Below are 21599 nucleotides of genomic sequence, written 5' to 3'. Positions count from 1 at the left end.
AATGTCAGAAATAGCACAAAAAAAATCGGCCTGGATTTTGTCCCAACCACTTCTTCCCGGTATTAGACCTTCCCAGAAATGGCCCAAGACCCGCCAACCCACCCGCCAAAAAGCATAACACCCCCAAACAGGCCAAAAGCAACATCTCCTACTTACAATATTTCTCGGCCTTCGGTCCAAACGCGCTACGTAGCTAGGCCATAAGTCCGGTTTGCCACCACGGATTTCCTGAAAAGCAAATGCAATCAAGATTAGAGTGTCCCAGCAGTGCTCACAGACCCCGAAACTCACCCATAAACAGACGGAACCCCCCCTAAGAGCACCTCAAAGGCAAGCAAGTCAGCAAAAACACACAAAAAATTCCGCCTCGGATTTGGTCCAAACCACTTTTATCCGGTATTAGAGCTTCCCAGCAATGGCCCCAGAGCCATCAACCCAGGAGAAAACGAGTAGAAGACCCCCAAACAGCCGAAGAGCAAAAGTACAAAAATGGAGACAGTCATTTTTTCCCAAATTTCCCAAATCACTCCGCGCGCGCTCTGCAGCTAGGCCCTAACTCCCCTCTGCCACCATGGATTTGCTTCAAACCTCTTGCAAAGTAAAGTATCCATAGCCAGCAGTGCTCCCATACCCCTAAACCCACCCACAAACACCAGGAAGCCCCCCAAACAGGCCCCCGAAAACGCTACATTGAGCAAAATGTCAGAAATAGCAAAAAAAAAATCGGCCTGGATTTTGTCCCAACCACTTCTACCCGGTATTAGACCTTCCCAGAAATGGCCCAAGACCCGCCAACCCACCCGCCAAAAAGCATAACACCCCCAAACAGGCCAAAAGCAACATCTCCTACTTACAATATTTCTCGGCCTTCGGTCCAAACACGCTGCGTAGCTAGGCCATAAGTCCGGTTTGCCACCACGGATTTCCTGAAAAGCAAATGCAATCAAGATTAGAGTGTCCCAGCAGTGCTCACAGACCCCGAAACTCACCCACAAACAGACGGAACCCCCCCTAAGAGCACCTCAAAGGCAAGCAAGTCAGCAAAAACACAAAAACATTTCCGCCTCGGATTTGGTCCAAACCACTTTTATCCGGTATTAGAGCTTCCCAGCAATGGCCCCAGAGCCGTCAACCCAGGAGAAAACGAGTAGAAGACCCCCAAACAGCCAAAGAGCAAAAGTACAAAAATGGGGACTTAGTAATTTATTCCCAAATTTCCCAAAATCACTCTGCGCGCGCTTTGCAGCTAGGCCCTAACTCCCCTCTGCCACCATGGATTTGCTTCAAACCTCTTGCAAAGTAAAGTATCCATAGCCAGCAGTGCTCCCAGACCCCGAAACCCACCCACAAACACCAGGAAGCCCCCCAAACAGGCCCCCGAAAACGCTACATTGAGCAAAATGTCAGAAATAACAACAAAAAAAATCGGCCTGGATTTTGTCTCAACCACTTCTACCCGGTATTAGACCTTCCCAGGAATGGCCCAAGACCCGCCAACCCACCCGCCAAAAAGCATAACACCCCCAAACAGGCCAAAAGCAACATCTCCTACTTACAATATTTCTCGGCCTTCGGTCCAAACGCGCTGCGTAGCTAGGCCATAAGTCCGGTTTGCCACCACGGATTTCCTGAAAAGCAAATGCAATCAAGATTAGAGTGTCCCAGCAGTGCTCACAGACCCCGAAACTCACCCACAAACAGACGGAACACCCCCTAAGAGCACCTCAAAGGCAAGCAAGTCAGCAAAAACACAAAAAAAATTCCACCTCGGATTTGGTCCAAACCACTTTTATCCGGTATTAGAGCTTCCCAGCAATGGCCCCAGAGCCGTCAACTCACCTGCAAAGAGGTAGAACAACACCCCCACAAGTGCTGAGTCTTTCTTCATTGGGCGTAAACCAGCCCTCTGCTTTGATGGAAATAGGAGTCTGGAGGAGGAGGATAGAGGAGCATGTTCTTCTGAACTTGTGAACCTGAGGAATGCAGACTGCGGCACCTTCAAATCAATTAGCAAACAAGTGAAGACAGTTCTGCTGATGGGCTTGTTTTTGTGATTATCTGATTAAAGTTTGAATTATATTAACTGTGCACAACAAAGAAAGACAGACACACAGGAATAAAAGTGAGTAAGGACGAAAAAGAAAGTTATTGATTCGTTGTCTCATTTTCAGGGCTTGGTATCACGGTCCATGAATGAGAATAAGGCTTCGTCATCATACTCTGCGAATTCAGGCAGGGTGAGCTCAGTGTCACCTGACAGAGAAGAAATTCCCTCATCTATGTTGCTGGCCACCTCGTCTTCATCCGGCGCACTTTCTCGTACTCTGAAATCTGGTGGTATGAGGTGCTGATTCATCTTGATCATTGTTAACCTCTCCACATTTTTGGGCGAGAGGCAGCTCCGTTTGGAAGTTACAATGCCACCAGCAGCACTGAAAACACGTTCAGAAGACACGCTTGCTAGTGGGCAAGACAAGTAGTTTAAAGCCAGGTTGGTGAGCTGTGGCCACAATTCTTTTTTCCCATGCCAATACGCCAATGGGTCAGCATTAACATAGATCTCTGTTGAGTCATTCAGATAGTCCTTGACCATCGAATCAAGGTTCTCCTCCAAGGTTCCTCCACTTTGCTTAGCTGTTGCTGTGACTTTTTGAGAACCAAACCCAAGCCGAGCTAGCCAATCCTCTTCAGCCTCCAATGTTACTGTTGTGTCTGGTGGTGCAGATGATCCGGTTGCCGGTCTCTTTAACGGCTGAGAGGTCACTTGTGCCGCAGCCACAGGTGCAGAAGTGGATTGTTTTGACTGGGGATGGCCTGCTGATGCTGATGTACTGCCTTTTCCTTCAATTTGCTGCCGTTCTCTTTCAAACCTCTTGGCTGAGGAGGCTATCCACTGTTTGTACTTTGTAACATCTTCATCAGCAAAAGTAAAGAATGCTTGGCCTGCCAGCGCCTTTTTGTAGCGTGGATCCAGAATAGTAGCACAAATGTAATGCTGGTTTGAGTGGATCATTTTAAGACGGTCATCACCTTTTAGGTGCTCTGATAATTTCTCAGTCAGAACAAAAGGGTCTTGGTTTTTTTCATCTTTTTCAAACACAGAACACACCTCCTTCAGTTGGTGCTCCAGCATGTACAACAATGGGATAGCTTTCCCCAAATTACAGTCCTCCTTGCTGACTGCACGCGTGAAGAACTCAAAAGGACGAAGCATGTGTATCAGGCTTTTAACTATGTTCCATTGCACCGCACCCATCCTCAGGTCCTCCTTCTGAGCTGTACCCTGTGTTAAGAAATAGTGATCGAGTACCGTATACTGCTCATACAGACGCTCAAGCATGTAGAAGGTTGAGTTCCAATGTGTTACCACCTCCTGGATGAGTGCTTTCACTGGCATTTGACGTTCATATAGCAGGCTCCTCGGATGCTTCCGGGCCTTAAAAGAATGGCTGAAATGGTTGCACATTTTTCGGCAGGTGTCCACTACTCTGTACGCTGCACTGTCTTTATCACCCAAGAATTTTTTGACAAACAGGTTTATACAGTGCGCCAAACACGGCACTCTGAAATAGTCACCCAGCTGCATGGCCTTAACTATATTGGAGCCATTGTCCGTGGAAACATAACCAACCTGGCGTTTTTTTGGGGACAGCCAGTCAAGGACCTTTGTGTTGAAGACATCCAAAATGTTTTCTGCTGTGTGACGTTTCTCCAAACCAAACATGGCTAGTGTTGCATGTTTCCGAGCAGCTTTAAAAACAATGTCCGAGTCAACACCTGCGTTTAGCTTTGCTTTAGCCCCTGAAAAAGAGACCCAGTGTGCAGTGATGCACATGTAATCAGCGCCTGCGCCACTGGTCCACATGTCTGTTGTCAGATGTATAGTGTGAACAGCACTCTTCTGCAAAGCTGCCCCAATCACCTCCAGAACATCTTCATGTAGTGCTGGAACCGCAACTCGGGAAAAATAGAACCGGCTAGGAACCTTCCATTTAGGGCAGAGCGCTGCCACTAATTCTAGAAAACCAACCCCTTCTACAAAAGAAAAAGGGAGAAGGTCCAGAGCTAGCATTTTAGCCAGCTTAGTGTTATACAGACGCGTCAGTGGGTGGTTGCGTTCATATTGCGCTTCTGTAAACAACATCTTTTTAATGTTGCCCTGGACCAAGGATTTACGGGATGATGATGATATCTTCGACCCAGTTACGCTCGCTGATGAACTTTTTCGCATTGATGTCTCACTCTCTCCCACACTCTTAGTGTGGCTCACATGGGGTGTGCTGCTGACAGGGGTACTGGGTGTAAGTGAAGTGTTTGAATCGTCTTCTTCCTCCTCGTCATCATCAGATGAAAAATCTACGTTTTCATTACGTGCAATTCGGGCTTCCTTGACCGCCTCTAGGTGCGCAAACCATTGGACAGCGTGCGTTCTTCTAAGATGACCTCTCTGGCCTCCGGTACCATAGTTGGTACCAAACTTACCACGACTAACTCGAAGCTAACAAATGCTACAAATGGCTACGTTTTCCTTTTTTGGGCAAACACTAAAGAAGTCCCAAACTGGAGACTTGAAATGTCTTTGGGGGCCGGAGGAGGCTGCGATACTGGTGGTGGTGGTCCTGCTGCTAATGCCAGATGAAGTGGAGGATGTGGATTGCCGAACTTCAGTACGTTTTGCACTTTCACCACCACGAATTGAGGTCGAGGTGGATGGAGGTCCCTTCTTGCGAGAAAGAAATATGGAGGCGGTAGGTGTTGGTGTACTAGTTAACTCCAAATCTAATGATTGTTGTGTTTCCATTTCCATTGCCTCCTCGTCGACATCATCATCACGCTCAGCAGCTTCTCGGGATAGGGTCAAAATGTCTCTTTGCTGCATGCCCGCTGGGGCTGCAGTGACCTTTATGATGACTGGCTCGTCGTCATCGTGAGAGGCTTCACCAGCAGCAGTATCCGTCACTTCTTGTTGAGCCTCATCACACTCCATAGCTATGAGTTTTTCGACGACCTTCCTTTTACGCTTAGGTACCTTTGTCAGATCATGGTGTGCCTCACTCTCAGACTGCCGTGATGATGGTTCCCAATCTTCATCCAGAATGGTGTTTAATTCAGTGAGGTACTGTGGCTCACTGGTAGTGAGGTAGTGTGGCTCACTGGTTAGAGGTGGCAGACCCGAGAGCAGAGGACGGCCCGGGACCAGGGTTCGATTCCCGGCGCGGCAGGTTTCTGGACCAGGGTCAGCGGACTCGATAATTCTCTCGTCTCGGTGCCCACTCTGATCAGCGATCACACTCGGCAACTCTGGGCATTAGCTTGCCTCATCCTCACTAACGGCCCCACCAGACCGCCGGGGATGCCTGGTCTCACCCTGGAGATACCCATAAGGGACCATCTCTCAGGGAAGCCAGGAAGGGTTTCGCAGCGGTCGAAGCGCCTTGGGACCCTCCGGGTAAGTAGTGCGCTATATAAATGCCTATACATACATACATACAGGTGGGCTTGAAGAAGATGTAGACACCAACCTTGATCTTTTCCTTGCTAGGGATGTGGAAGACAATGAATGATCATCAGGAGGAGTGGCTTCCAATGATACCTCGGCTTGATTGTCAATTTCCTGATGTGCCCCTACTTCGGGAGGAACAAATATTGTGGGCACTTGTGACCCTCCATGCACCTCTGCTTGCGCATCTCCTTGCGCTGCGTCTCCTTCCACATGTACTTGGGCTTGTACTTGCACATGGTGTTGTTGTTGCGGCTGTGGTTGTTCAACACTTGTCAGATGAGTTACAACAACCTGTGTTGATTCAGGGACATTGCTGCTACTTTCTTGCGATGAGCCAACATCACTGGTCGATGGTGATTGGAGAAGTACACTGACTGCCTCTGAAGCACTCAAGGGCTTTGACTTAAGTTGGCGTGGTGGTGGAGGCACTGAACCCAATGGAGCGGGGGTGCTGCTCCCAGCTTGGTCCCCAGCAGATCCTGCTGCTGCTGCAGGCGTACTTTTTTTTTGCTCCCAAAAAACGCGGCGGCCGGCACACCAGCCTCCTTGGTAACTTGCTTCTTCTGCTCCTTACTAGCAACTTTCTTGCTAGAGGAGTTACGGAGACCTTTTTTTGGGGCCATCTTCTTCAGAGCAGGTCAGACAGCAGGCCGCAGTTGCACGAATTGTAGAGTTGTCTGAGGCCAGACGTGACGTCGCGTGACGTTATGCTGCACACACACACCGCTGCAGGACTTCTTCCTGGCACTGGTGGTTCTCTTGAGTCTTGTGCACCTAAAAGCAATGGAAGACAGAGGAACATCAGTTCAGTTATACACCCCAAAAAAATCGAAAAGAAACAGAAAAATCAGCACAATCCCATGCCCTCCATGATGCATTAAATGACACCCCACAGAAAGACTAGGCACATGCAACACTCACTAGTCACTACCCCTGGTGAAAAGGCCACAACAACAGGCCCAAAAAACGAAAATCACAGAAAAATCAGCAGAATCCCATGCCATGATGTTTAAATTCAAGACAACCCACAGAAAGACTAGGCACATGCACCACTCACTACCCCTGGGCCCTGGGTATAATGGATGAAAGCTAGGCAAAATGGGTGCAGGCCTGAGAACACTGCCTGCATTCAAAATGGCCCCCTCCATCACAGCACATTGCCAGGGCCTGTAGCAGCACTCAAAATGCCCCCCAACCACATGGCCTGTCCATCCACAACAGGCCCAAAAAACGAAAATCACAGAAAAATCAGCACAATCCCATGCCATGATGTTTAAATTCAAGACAACCCACAGAAAGACTAGGCACATGCACCACTCACTACCCCTGGGCCCTGGGCATAATGGATGAAAGCTAGGCAAAATGGGTGCAGGCTTGAGAACACTGCCTGCATTCAAAATGGCCCCCTCCATCACAGCACATGGCCAGGGCATGTAGCAGCACTCAAAATGGCCCCCAACCACATGGCCTGTCCATCTACAACAGGCCCAAAAAACGAAAATCACAGAAAAATCACCACAATCCCATGCCATGATCTAGCCCCTCCATGATGTTTAAATTCAAGACAACCCACAGAAAGACTAGGCATATGCACCACTCACTACCCCGGGTGAAAAGGCCACAACAGGCCAAAAACACGAAAATCACAGAAAAATCACCACAATCCCATGCCATGATGTTTAAATTCAAGACAACCGACAGAAAGACTAGGCACATGCACCACTCACTACCCCTGGGCCCTGGGCATAATGGATGAAAGCTAGGCAAAATGGGTGCAGGCCTGAGAACACTCCCTACATTCAAAATGGCCCCCTCCATCACAGCACATGGCCAGGGCCTGTAGCAGCACTCAAAATGGCCCCCAACCGCATGGCCTGTCCATCCACAACAGGCCCAAAAAACGAAAATCACAGAAAAATCACCACAATCCCATGCCATGATCCAGCCCCTCCATGATGTTTAAATTCAAGACAACCCACAGAAAGACTAGGCACATGCACCACTCACTACCCCGGGTGAAAAGGCCACAACAGGCCAAAAAAACGAAAATGACAGAAAAATCACCACAATCCCATGCCATGATGTTTAAATTCAAGACAACCCACAGAAAGACTAGGCACATGCACCACTCACTACCCCTGGGCCCTGGGCATAATGGATGAAAGCTAGGCAAAATGGGTGCAGGCCTAAGAACACTCCCTACATTCAAAATGGCCCCCTCCATCACAGCACATGGCCAGGGCCTGTAGCAGCACTCAAAATGGCCCCCAACCACATGGCCTGTCCATCCACAACAGGCCCAAAAACACGAAAATCACAGAAAAATCACCACAATCCCATGCCATGATGTTTAAATTCAAGACAACCCACAGAAAGACTAGGCACATACACCACTCACTACCCCTGGGCCCTGGGCATAATGGATGAAAGCTAGGCAAAATGGGTGCAGGCCTGAGAACACTCCCTACAATCAAAATGGCCCCCTCCATCACAGCACATGGCCAGGGCCTGTAGCAGCACTCAAAATGGCCCCCAACCACATGGCCTGTCCATCCACAACAGGCCCAAAAAACGAAAATCACAGAAAAATCACCACAATCCCATGCCATGATGTTTAAATTCAAGACAACCCACAGAAAGACTAGGCACATGCACCACTCACTACCCCTGGGCCCTGGGCATAATGGATGAAAGCTAGGCAAAATGGGTGCAGGCCTGAGAACACTCCCTACATTCAAAATGGCCCCCTCCATCACAGCACATGGGCAGGGCCTGTAGCAGCACTCAAAATGGCCCCCAACTACATGGCCTGTCCATCCACAACAGGCCCAAAAAACGAAAACCACAGAAAAATCACCACAATCCCATGCCATGATGTTTAAATTCAAGACAACCCACAGAAAGACTAGGCACATGCACCACTCACTACCCCTGGGCCCTGGGCATAATGGATGAAAGCTAGGCAAAATGGGTGCAGGCCTGAGAACACTCCCTACATTCAAAATGGCCCCCTTCATCACAGCACATGGCCAGGGCCTGTAGCAGCACTCAAAATGGCCCCCAACCACATGGCCTGTCCATCCACAACAGGCCCAAAAAACGAAAATCACAGAAAAATCACCACAATCCCATGCCATGATGTTTAAATTCAAGACAACCCACAGAAAGACTAGGCACATGCACCACTCACTACCCCTGGGCCCTGGGCATAATGGATGAAAGCTAGGCAAAATGGGTGCAGGCCTGAGAACACTCCCTACATTCAAAATGGCCCCCTCCATCACAGCACATGGCCAGGGCCTGTAGCAGCACTCAAAATGGCCCCCAACCACATGGCCTGTCCATCCACAACAGGCCCAAAAAACGAAAATCACCACAATCCCATGCCATGATGTTTAAATTCAAGACAACCCACAGAAAGACTAGGCACATGCACCACTCACTACCCCTGGGCCCTGGGCATAATGGATGAAAGCTAGGCAAAATGGGTGCAGGCCTGAGAACACTGCCTGCATTCAAAATGACCCCCTCCATCACAGCACATGGCCAGGGCCTGTAGCAGCACTCAAAATGGCCCCCAACCACATGGCCTGTCCATCTACAACAGGCCCAAAAAACGAAAATCACAGAAAAAATCACCACAATCCCATGCCATGATCCAGCCCCTCCATGATGTTTAAATTCAAGACAACCCACAGAAAGACTAGGCACATGCACCACTCACTACCCCGGGTGAAAAGGCCACAACAGGCCAAAAAAACGAAAATCACAGAAAAATCAGCACAATCCCAAGCCACCCAGCCCCTCCATGATGTTCAAATTCAAAACACCCCACAGAAAGACTCAGTGCACCCACCACTGAGTACCCCTGGGCAAAAGGCCCCAAAACAGCCCAAAAATCGAAAATTCCAAAATTGTACTTGCAGCAACTGTAATGCCCCAAACAAACTTACTTGTGAAATTTCTAATCCAAAAGTGATCCAAAGAAAGTCAAAAAGGCCTCAAATCCAAATATCCAGCAGCATCCACAAAAAGTTATCCTTCCAGCTCCAGATCCAAATGAAAAGTGGCCAGGAGATGGACGAAGCACTGGGAGGAGCCTGCTGGACAGGAACAGGAAGTTGAAGACTGTGGGGCACTTCCTTCCTCCCACCCCCCCCCCCTCCCCAAAATGGACTCCTCGCAAAAAAAGTGCAGGCAAATGTCAACCTAAGGAGTTATTCAGATAAAAATCATCATTTCAAGAAGGTTTATGCTGCTTGCTGGTGGATTTCTTGTGCAGAATTGCAAATTTTATATTTTCGCGTGTGCGAGATTGTTGCTCCTCGCCGCATCTCAAAGCTCGCAATTGCGAAGTACCGCGATACGTGATCACGGCGTACTCGCGTTGACAAACGCTCGCTGTAAAAGTTGGTAAGCCGCGATTACGTAATTGCGCTTGCCAAATTCCCGCGGGATCCCGCAGCAAGATCCAAAATGGCGCAGCACTCGCAAAATATCAAGAAAAATAACTCGGCAAACGATGATAAACGCCGCGCGCTGCAAAATTGTATCACCAAGAAAAAAAAAATCCGCTGCGTGCGAATTTGCGGATTTTGCGGGAAATTCGCAAATCTCGCGGATTGCGAATTTACCGAAAATCCGCAAAATCCGCGAGCGTAACGGATTTTCCGCCCATACTTAATTGCTCAGCACAATATGTACAGTAAAATAAGTTGCTGGAAGTGCTGTCTTTCTCATATATACACACACATACACACACACACGCACATGCTCAGAAGCACAGCAACAGGTACGTTGGAGGCAGGCAGCGGCCATGCAAGTTTACAGCCTCAACATTGAGAGGAGTAGAGCAAGCTCCCTCGCACAAACAGAGCAGGTGCAGCTCATGCAGCAGTAGGAGGGGCTTCCACAGACAGCAGCAGAAATGTCTTATCCCTGTACAGAGATATGCACTGTACATGAAGCATCAGTGAAAGATCCCCTCCTACTGAGAACTAACACTGCAGTAGTAACAAGGCTTCAGCCGCACATCAGTCCAGCACTGGATGCTGCAACTGTGCAAGCTTCTGATACACAAACTGAACTGTTCCCTCACAGATGGCAGCAATATACATACACTCAAGTTCCAAACATGTACTGCACAGGAAGAAGCGATGTACATTTCTCTCACACACAGGAAAAGCACATCAAAGGCAGCATAAGTGCAAGCTACTCACAAACACAGCTAATGTAGCAGAAGGGATAGAAATCTTTTAGCACAACATTTATTCAATACAAATTGTAATGGTCCAGGCAACCCTCACTCAGTACACAAGTACATTACAGCTGACGCTGAGCAAATCTCTTTTCATAAAAAGATGTATGGAGATGGTGTAGGGAGAGAGGGGACGATGTTATCAAATCTAGGATTGAAGACAGGATAAAAGGAAGCACAAAATGTGCTTGCACCTCTGCAAGCAGTGCACACTACTCTGCTTTTACACTGTGGCACAGTCTACTAAAGTTGGCGGTGGTGACAGGCTGCAGGCGCCCAACAGTGTTTTGATGGATCTCAAATCATAAAGAAATTGAATTTAAGGTGTATCCTAGTGAGAGCGGTTGCTGCTCCGCAGTTACACCCAGCAATTTTCCATACAGAGGGTTTTGCTCAGTATATTTTCAGAATCCTTGCGTGCACCCAGCTCCGTTGAATCTATGAGTTGTCTAGCATCAAAAGTGGCCACCTGTGGCTGAGACAGGTCAGGGATACCCTAGGTACTCTGGGATTTGTGATCTTTTGCAGAACCTGTTCCCTTTGCTCTCCTACAGCTCTTCATCTCAAACACAACAAAGACGGATATCCTCTGGATTGGCCTGACGGACAGGGATCAAGAAGGTGCTTGGAAGTGGGTGAACGGTCTCAGTTTACAATCTGAAGCGTAAGTCATCCTCCAAGCAAATAGTTAATGATTTATATTTCTGAATATTATAGTTTTCTTTTTTCAGCTTATTTTACTTACCAAAAACCACAGGATCTAGAACAGCGACGTGTTAACTAAAGGTAATAAGCATGGGCCAGGCCAGTAGGTCTCTCTTATTTCTAAAAGGGCGTCTTCAGTCCTTGGTGAGTTTGTGCCAGCAATAACCCATCTTACATGCTCAGTCATTTATCCTTGAACATATACATCCAATCAGCTATCATATGACTCATTCTTGCATCATTACATTTGTCAAAATTGATATTGTGAAGAAAGGTAGTATGGAAGGAACAAAGGAATACATCAGATTTAATAAATGTGTTAAACTCAGAAGCTAGAATTCATAGTTTTAGAAATTGCATCCAAATAGGAGATGGCTGAGCAGAAACAAGAGATCAGAGATGTAATTTCACCTGTGAAAGAAGACAAATAGAAAAAAGTCTAAGGATCACATACAATTGTGCCACAATTTGGTTTGTTTCCATATTCAGCCTGCACCCTGTAAACACCCAGAGAATACTGACTGCAAATGGGGTGGTATTTACCTGATGTACATTTAGGGGCACATTTTGATTGAAGTGTGTTGGATTTGAAGATGATGTACTACTAAGGGAAGTTATTTACCATACTGGGGTCACCAAAGAGCAGATGGGCCCATTCGCCTACTCTGATTTCAACAGGTTGTGCTAAAGTCCTGATGTGCACAATTTGCTCCCAGGTTGAATTCCTGAATTTTGTCGCATTCTGGAGATTGTACCCAAATCAGAAATGTCAATGAAATGAAGGTGTGAACTGTAAGTGGCAGATGACAAAGGGAAGAGAAGAAGTGGAGCTTTGTATTCTTGCGAAAGACTTTTCACACAAACACAAAGCTCAGGAAAACATTTGCCGGGGTAAATTGAGCACGGATAAGGATAGGGGAAAGGAGATGGTCAGTATCAGAGAAGAGTGGGAATGACTGAGAAGAAGAGAACAAAACAGAGAGAACAAGTCTAGCAGAGTCCTGACACAACAGCGGATTGGCAGACAGATATATCAATGAGATAGGGCAATCTCTTCCAGGCGATTTGAGTCAAAACTCTATTCAGCACAATCTCATTGGACCATAAAAGAACAAGCAGTATAAAATTGCTACAACAACAGAAGTAAAAAAATGTGTTTAAAAAGACAGGGTAGTGATCATGCAATAGTATTAGACAGCTCAGCTAAAGAATGTTAGCTACAAATAGCACCTAAGTGGCTTCCCCAGCATAGAATTACTCCAGCAACACAAATAAAAACAGGTTAAAAAGACGGGGTAGTGATCATACAATTATGATAAACAGCTTGGCTAAGATACATCGTCCGCAAATTGCACCCAGCAGGCTACAGCAATATGAAAAACAACTATACACAGCATTAATGGGAGAACCATCTAAAACAGCCAAAACTTATGTGTAACTAGATATGCTTTTTCTGGTTTGAATCACACTCCATATATAACAGGCTATTTTGGAGCATGTAGACTGATCCATCGCACACAGCTATTATGACCCCTGATACTATTTTCAACAAAGATTGGTTTCAAGAAAACTTTCCATGGATCGTCAAAGAAACAACAGACTAATGTACAGTGCTGAGTGCTCTGCTTCGAAAGGCCATCACATGGGCAAGGTACTGGGCCCCTGTGCCAATGATTCAAAATGGGGATGGTAGCAAGGAGGTATATTATGCCCAGCCGCAGCCTTGTAAGAAAAAAGCAGTGTTGAGTGTTGCTCACCCGTGAAAGATACCATAGGAGGCCCTCGGGAAAGGTACCTGACAAATAAGAGACAATTGTTGATTTTTGGACTCAAGAAGAGCCTCTCTTTTCTTTCATAGCACATAGAAATGAGGCCTTAACCTCATGTTTGTGTAAAGCAGGATTTCTGTAGGAGACTTGGAGAATGGAGGTATCAAACATTGATTTAGAGACCTTGTTAATATAGGATAGCCAGTGTATTTTAAAGACATGGTCTAACGCTAGACAATCCATATTGATTAATTTTGTAAAAGGTGTTTCAGTTTTAGCCCAAATTGAGTGCAAATGTAAATTGAGCTTAAGCGGGAGCAAGTCCCCCAAGCGGGTTAGCCCCACTTCCTTAAGCACAATAGTGGATGGTGTAGAGGCAGGGGTAAACAATAGGGGCCTAAGGAAAGCATTCTCTTCCACCTGAAGACAACAAGATAAATAACCTCCCAGCCCCCTCCATACATCGCAGCAGAAAGGGTTCTTGTTTTGTAAATTCTGATCATTTCCCTAATGGGCCAACTGCCAAGTTTACAGGAGAACCTAAAAATTCCCTCGCACACTGTACTAATTTTGGATCGAGCGTTTTGAATATGTTGAGTCCATAAACAGTAAGACAGTGTAAGACCTCCAGCCCTCGGTCTAAGTCCACTCTCTCCCTGCAGCTCTGCTGTGTGCTGTCTCTTGCCTCCAGACCCCGACGTCCTCCTTGAGAGGTACGAGGCTGCTACCCGCTCCTGCTGCCCGCTCCAACTGGGACCAACTGCCTTCAACCACCGTAACCTTACTCAGCCGTTTTTTTCTTCTTAATTTTTCCCTGTTGTGCCACTGTTATTGTGCCCATCTGTGTCATGCTATAATTCCACCACTGTTTTTATTTTCTCATGCCTGCTTGTTCCTTTCACCGCGGCTGCCCCTGCGGCCCCTCCCCCCCGGAATTCCCTCCCTGAATTCCCCCGTTCCCGTCTCTCCTCCCTCCCACCTCCCTTACTTAATGGCTGCCGCTGCGGGGTCGTGCAGCAGACGCGCCAAAGGCAATCCCGTCTGTGCTTGTCCCTGACTCAACCGCGGCCAGCGCCAGGAACCCTGGACCTCCCACTACCATCGCTATGAGACCACCACCTTCCTCGCACTCAACCCTGGAAGATTTAGAGAATGCCAACAGGCCTCACCGAACATGACCCACAGCCAGTTCTCCTGCGTCCACTGCTGCCAGGCCCTCACCCCCACCCAAGGCACCAACACTGTTGACACCAGCACCAGCGACACCCTAAAATGCATCCTCCTCAAAGTATGCTCTGTACACAAAAATGCCATGGAAATCTGGAACCTACTTGACACTCTCTCGCCCGACAACGCCTTCTTCACATAGACCTGGACCAACGCATCCGCCATCCCAGACAGATACAAGATCCAGAGGAAAGACCACCACGACAACCCAGGAGTGGGCCTCACCATTGCCCACAAGAGCACCCTCCGCCTCACCACCTCAAGCGAGACCTTCCCCTCCGCCAAACACCTGCGCTTCCAGATCCAGACCACCCCCAAAGCCACACTCCGAGGAACCCTTGTCTACAGACCCCCTCGGTCCCCGAACACCCTTCGCCACCACCATCACTGGCTTCATCGCACCCCAAGCCATCTCCTCAACTAAATACATACTTATTGGAGATGTGACCCTCCACCTTGACCACCTCAGAGACCCCAACTCCACTATCCTTCATGACAACCTCGACAGCATTGGACTTAAAGAACTCGTCAACACTCCGACCCACAGAGCAGGACACCCTCAACCCCATCTTCGCGGCAGGAAACAGCATCCACTTCAGCCACACATGGCAGCCGCCATGGACCTACCACCACTGCGTACACTTCACCATCAACAAACCCAAGGCACCTAAACCAGCCCCACACCCACCACGAAGGAACTAGAGCAAGGTTTCTGACGAGCAACTGAACTCCACCCTCCCCCGAGACAACTACACCTGGGCTCCCGACGCAAACGACGTAGCTAGAGAACTCCACATCTGGATCTCTGACTGCGCAGAGGCGCTCGCCCCGTACGCAACCCTGACAGACAACACCCCTAGGAAAGCCGCCTGTTTCACCACCGCTCTCCAAGAAGCCAAACGCACCTGCAGACGCCTGGAGAAGAACTGGAAACACCAAGACAACCGAAAACCACACCACCTGCAAGGACGTCATGATGGACTACCACAACCAGATCAGAGCCACCAAGAGGAACTTCATCCACAACACAATTCTGGCCAACCCCACCAACCCCAAAGACCTTTTCAGTGTCATTCAAGAATTCACCAACCCATGCAGCGAAGTCACAGACCTCACCCCATCCCAAGACCTCTGCGACAAGCTTGGAACCTATTTCCACCTCAAGATCAAAAACCTCTACGACAAATTCATCAACCATCCACCAGGTGCCACAGATGGCCCCAGTCCCCCAGAAACACCAGCTAGCCCACCATCTCCAACTGGACACCGATTACGGCCGAAGACGCTGCATCAACCATGAAAAGCATCCCCTTGGGGGCCCCCTTCGACCCCTGCCCACTTACATCTACCACAGAGCTGCGGTCGCCAACGCACCCAAACTACAACGCACCATCAACACCACCTTCAAAACAGGCACCTTCCCAGATTACTGGAAGTGCGCAGAAGTCAGACCCCTGCTCAAGAAGCCCACAGCTGACCCCACCAACCTCAAGAACTATCGGCCCATCTCGCTCCTCCCTTCACAGCACAGAGACCACCCTACACTCCGCCACAGACAACATCCGCACCTTCGTGGACCAAGGCCACTCCGCAGCCCTCATCATACTTGACCTATTAGCGGCCTTCAACACTGTCTCCCACCGCACACTAGTTTCCAGACTACACGACGTAGGCATACAACTGAACTGGATCCGATCATTCCTCACTGGAAGAAGCCAAAGGATCAGACTCCCACCCTTCCTCTCCGACCCCACAAAAATCACCTGCGGTGTCCCACAGGGTTCATCCCTGAGCCCCATCCTCTTCAACATCTACATGGCCCCCCTGGCAGCCATTGTCCGACAACACGGCTTCAACATCGTATCCTACGCCGACGATACCCAGCTCATCCTCTCCCTCACCAAGGACCCCACCACTGCCAAACTCAACTTCCATAAAGGGATGCAAGACGTCGCAGTGTGGATGATCAACAGCTGTCTGAAGCTCAACGCCGAGAAGACAGAAGTCCTCGGTACCTCCCCTTCTGCATGAGACAGCACCTGCTGGCAGACCGCCCTCAGAAGCCTCCCTACCCGCTCAGACCAAGCCAAGAACCTTGGCATCGTACTCGGCTCATCACTTACCATGAACCGACAGGTCAACGCCGTCACCTCCAGCTGCTTCAACACCCTACGCATCCTCCGCAAGCCCTTCAAGTGGAGCCCCCTGAGTCAAGGAAGACAGTCACCCACTGACTTATCACCAGCAGACTGGACTATGGAAATGCACTCTACGCCGCCATCAACAAGTCCCTACTCCGCAAACTCCAGACAATACAGAACACCGCCGCCAGTCTCGTCCTCTGCATCCTCCGACACAAACACATCAGTCAACACTTACGAAGTCTCCACTGGTGCCCCATGGAGAAGAGAGTCACTTTCAAAATCCTCACTCACGCCTACAAATGCCTACACAACAACGGCCCCAAATACCTCAACGACAGAATCAACTTCCACTTACCCAAAAGAATCCTCCGATCTTCCAACCTCGCACTGGCCAAAACCTTGCGCATCCACAGAGCCAGAGCAGGCGGAAGATCCTTCTCTAACATTGCAGCCAAGACCTGGAACGAGTTACCGGCAGACATCAGACGCCCCCTCCCTGAACACCTTCAGGAAGACTCTCAAGACCTGGCTCTTCGGCTAAACAGATCTGCTGACTCCCCACCTCAGCACCTTGAAAGCATCATGGGTGAGTAGCGCGCTTACAATTCCCTGATTGATTGGTAAACCATTGTTAGTGAAAAGGATATCTAAGTAGCAAAATTAATTGAGCTTTACAATAGGACAGCCCTTGATGAAAAATGATTTACACTTCTGGCTGTTTCTACCATAGGTCATCGTAAATGTTTTAGCTATATTTATCAATAATTTCTTAGCCTCCATAAAGTCCACAAAAGTGTCTATGAGTCTCTGCAGCCCGGGAGCATCCCAACATCTTAGGATCGCGTCATCTGCATTCAAAAGCCCTGAGACTGAACGTCCACCATCTATACGCGAATTGGCCCTCAGAGCCTTCAGTGCACCATCCACTCCATTGATGAAAAGGAAAAAAGGGAATGGAGCAGGATGCAGACCTGTCTGGATCCCCTCTTGATATTAAACAAGGGAGACCATTCTTCATTCCAATCCAATCAGGATTATAAAGCGTGGCTAATCACCAAATAGGTTAACCAGGATCTTGCAGGTCCCGGAGGCTTTTTCCAACAGCCAGGTCTTGGGGGCTATTCAGAATTGTGGAATTGAGGTGATGATCCAGAGGTCAAATTCATAAGCTTCATGAAAGGGTTTCAATGCTTTTGTATTTGACTTGTGAGGGACATCTAGTAACGACTAGTGGAACTGCAGCTTGATGTAAGAATAATTTCAATGCATTTGCATTTGACTCGTGAGGGAAATCTAGAAATGACTAGTTGAACTGCAGCTCTTTGTAGAATTATTTTGATATTGGATACCATAATATTCACTGCCCACTGCTAATCTCGTCCCATAATGCTTTGCAGGGCCTTTGGTTGGGATTGTATTTTTGCCCATAACTGTGCTTGGGGTGGTCCTAAGAGGATGGGACCACCACTGAAGTTCAACAAGATGTGTTTTTTGTTTATGCTCTTTGTGTTCAAGGCATCTGCTTGGTCCTCCCACTAGGTTAGGGGGGACTCCAAAATCTTCACCTCTCTCAATGCCTAATAATTTACAGTTCATTTTTGTGAATTGGTTATATGCATTTTACCATGTAAAATTGATTTATCAAAGCATTTGTGAGTATTGTTGATATTGCTGCTAAGCTACATCGAGCATTTTGCGAAGTGTGTAGTAGTGCAAACTACGGCCCAGGGTTAGTTCTGTGGTGATGGATGTGGCTGAGCCTAAAAATGTCTTCAGGCTTTCCTCGGTGCTCTGTGAAGTGTTATAGTGACGTTGTGAGGAAGATCACTCTATCAACAGGGGTCCTTTCCTAATTTCCTCCATGATTTTACCTCCTTCCTCTCTCTCGGCTGGTCAGTTCTTTCCAAATTCCACACTCTGAGACATCCTAGAGGTGTGTAAACCCAAACATAACATGACATCCTAAGCGTGGTCGAAAAGTATAGCGGAATACAATGAAACACAATAAAAGACGACACATAAAACAGAACAACAAAACACATTACACGAATCACATAGCAGGTACCACATAACATAACATGGCTGCCTTTTGCGGTTGCAAGTGTTTCCTGTGGCAATACTGTTGGGGCAGCAAAACCTCAGACGAATCAGGCAACAGAAAGAATAAGATTGACTTATCTAAATCACGAGGGTGCACTTCTCGAAAAAAATAATCTTTTGTACTCAGGAGATGTAATGCCCCCTTCAGCTCAAGCCCTGGTCAGAGGTGGTCCAGTCTGGGGGGTCAGTGAACGTCTAATGCATTCCCTTCACAAACCTGTGTTTCACCTCATGGCCACAGGTTTGCATCCCATTGGGTTCACACAGCCCTTCATCCTTCTGAGGTCGATGAAAAGGGTACCACTGGCTGTCAGGCAGATATACAAACATTTTCGAAAATTGGAACACATTTCTTGATCCTTTTTTTTAGATTTTGGAGCTGTAATCAACCTGATAACTCTGATAACTCTGGAAATGCAGAGGATTGCGCCACAGTGGGCTCTATAACATATTGCGGAGGAGCTTCAAGTCGCTGGAATGATGCCAGATGTAATAAGAAGTACAAATTCATTTGCGAAAAAGAGGCGGAGGACAGGAAGATGGATTTCCCAATGTGAAATACCGAGTTAGACAATGGGTCACTTTTAATTCAGCTATTTAATGTTAAAAAAAAATCAATGGCTCACATTTACTTACAGCGACTGATTGCACAATTCTCATGGGACAACAGGGGTTACTTTGTCAAAATCTGAATATTAGTGATGCGTAATTCCCTTGTATATGAGAAAGATTTTATTTAACTAGATCTCCAGAATGTTATTATTTGAATTTTCCTTTTTTAGAAACAGTTAATGCAATCTTAGGTAAATAGATGAAAAAAAATTTAAAACTGAAAGAAAAGTCTTCTAAAGGCCAGACCCGGTGATAGTGTAAACTATGAAGAAGAGGGGGGGGGGGGGGGGGACTTGAAAGAAAAGTCCCATTTCAGTAAGTTAAATAATTTACAACATTTATGATAAGAAGGTGTTCTTCAAGAAGTATTATTCAAAACAGTGCAGTACAAGAAAGGGTGTTATCTTTGGTGTGGCATTCTAGGGCCTCCTAAGCAATAGTTTCACAGTCCTTGAGACTGAAAATTTACTGTAGTTTTGCTACATTTTAGGTCAAGCCTAGGCAGCGCATGCGCTATTCTGCAGCCATGCTGTATTAGGGTATGGACTTGAAGCCACGCACACTCTCCGCCCATATTTTTCATTGGCTTGTGTCATTTTCCTTCGTAAATGCTGGCTTTTGATTGTTTAATAGGCATGTTAGTCCCTCCTTAGCACCGTCTTGTCTTCATTTGTAACCTCCATTAGGACTGTCCCTTTTACTTTGGTTGTTGCACGGTATGTCTTATTTAGTCTGTAAGCACTATTTTCGTTAATGAGTTTCTCCTACTGCAGGCAAGTCATGCTTTCCTGCAACATTCAGCTCGCCATGCGCGCTTTCACTTCTCAAGCAGCCCGGGACAATGGCGGGGGATTCTTTGAATAAGTCTCGCATTTACAAGCGTTTGAGCTATTGGCATTATAAATGACAATATTTGTATTTATGTGTTAATTAGTAAAACAGAAAAAATAAAGGAATTGTCATTTACAGTGCCATTAGTTAAACTCTCACAAATGTGAGACCTATTGAATTGCATATGCTTTCTGAAATCACGACCGTTTTCTTTGACAAATTCCAGGTTTGACGTCTTCTTGTATTAGAGCATGGAAAACTACTATATTTCATGCCATATGGAATCAAGCAGAATTCCTGTTGTGACCCAAATTGCATACCAGTGAAGCTTAGAACAAGGCCGGAGTACTTGGCAGTGTGAATACATTGTTTACTTTGGTGCAATTGGACATTGTCAGCAGTATGGCCATATACCAGTCACCTTAGTTTGGCCTGTAACTGGGCTGCGTCCTACGCAAATAGGTATAGGTTATAAACTGAGATATATTTATATAGCGGTTTGACACCAAGAATCAAGTGGGACTGCATTGCCCAGAGTGCTGTGGCCGCCGAGTTGAGGAGGAGGAGCCGGAGCCTGTTTCTGGTGCAGGAGCGTCATGAAAGTGCGGGCCGTGCCCCGCAGCGCCAGTCCTTGCCCGTCATTGACAGGGCAGAGTCACCCCCGTGGATCTCTTGTGTAACAGTGACTGTGTACTACCACCTATTGGGAGATTGAGCCCTGTAAATTACTCACATGTTGCTGTGACTGTACTCTCTTCATTTCCTGAGACTCACATAAGTACAGTATCCGCGCGGTAAGCATGGACACTTAATCATCAAGCATAAATTTGAAATCATTATAGATACTGTGGGCACTTAGAACATTCCAAACATCTTGTCATTTTTCAGACTTTTTGCTGCTGTTTATTTGTTTTCAACAGTTTTTTCCCTGTACCCCTGTGTACTCTTTGATAACTTGTGGGCACGATGGGAAAAAAAGGCCATAAACAATCAGTCTCCCCCCTCAAAGTAAAAGGTGTCAGGGGCCCCTCATTTAATGTTAATGAAATACCTTACTGAGGCGATGGGGTAATAGGGCAGCAAATTACGACTGTGGAGGAAATGATAAACTCAGGCGGGCTGGGGGCGGGCTAGCAGCTTCTACGAGTAAGGAGGAAGTGACAGATTTGACAACAACAACAGCAGAGCCTCCTAAGGCACCACAAGCCCAGAATGGATGTGTTCAAAATGTGCTGGAACATATAATCATTAGTGATCTGGAGTGTGATGCACAGCCTCCAGCGAAACACCCTAGAATATTTACAAACACAGGCCTGACTAAATCATCAACTGGTTATACAACAATCTGAAATATATGTCTCTTCGCTTCAGGGACATTGCATCCATGTCTCTTAAGAATGGGTTCCACCTGGATGTTACTCCTGACAGTTGCCCTTGGATACTGAGTGAGC

The 21599-nt window shown here is 47.3% G+C and overlaps 1 protein-coding gene across 1 annotated transcript in view; it reads left to right on the top strand.

Annotated features, from left to right (window-relative positions):
• LOC147668818 (lectin BRA-3-like) overlaps positions 1–19404 on the top strand; it is a 61860-nt gene extending 42456 nt beyond the window's left edge. Inside the window, exons 5-6 of the mRNA XM_086948430.1 lie at positions 11315–11424; positions 19076–19404. Coding sequence (XP_086804556.1) covers positions 11315–11424; positions 19076–19262 — 297 coding nt within the window. The 3' untranslated portion in view covers positions 19263–19404. The remainder of the gene's footprint in view (positions 1–11314; positions 11425–19075) is intronic.
• The last annotated feature ends 2195 nt before the right edge of the window (positions 19405–21599 follow it).

Source organism: Lissotriton vulgaris, unplaced genomic scaffold (genome assembly GCF_964263255.1).
Source record: "Lissotriton vulgaris unplaced genomic scaffold, aLisVul1.2 SCAFFOLD_5683, whole genome shotgun sequence".
In the NCBI taxonomy this organism is placed as follows: Eukaryota; Metazoa; Chordata; class Amphibia; order Caudata; family Salamandridae; genus Lissotriton; species Lissotriton vulgaris.
This window is presented reverse-complemented; position numbering and strand designations above follow the sequence as displayed.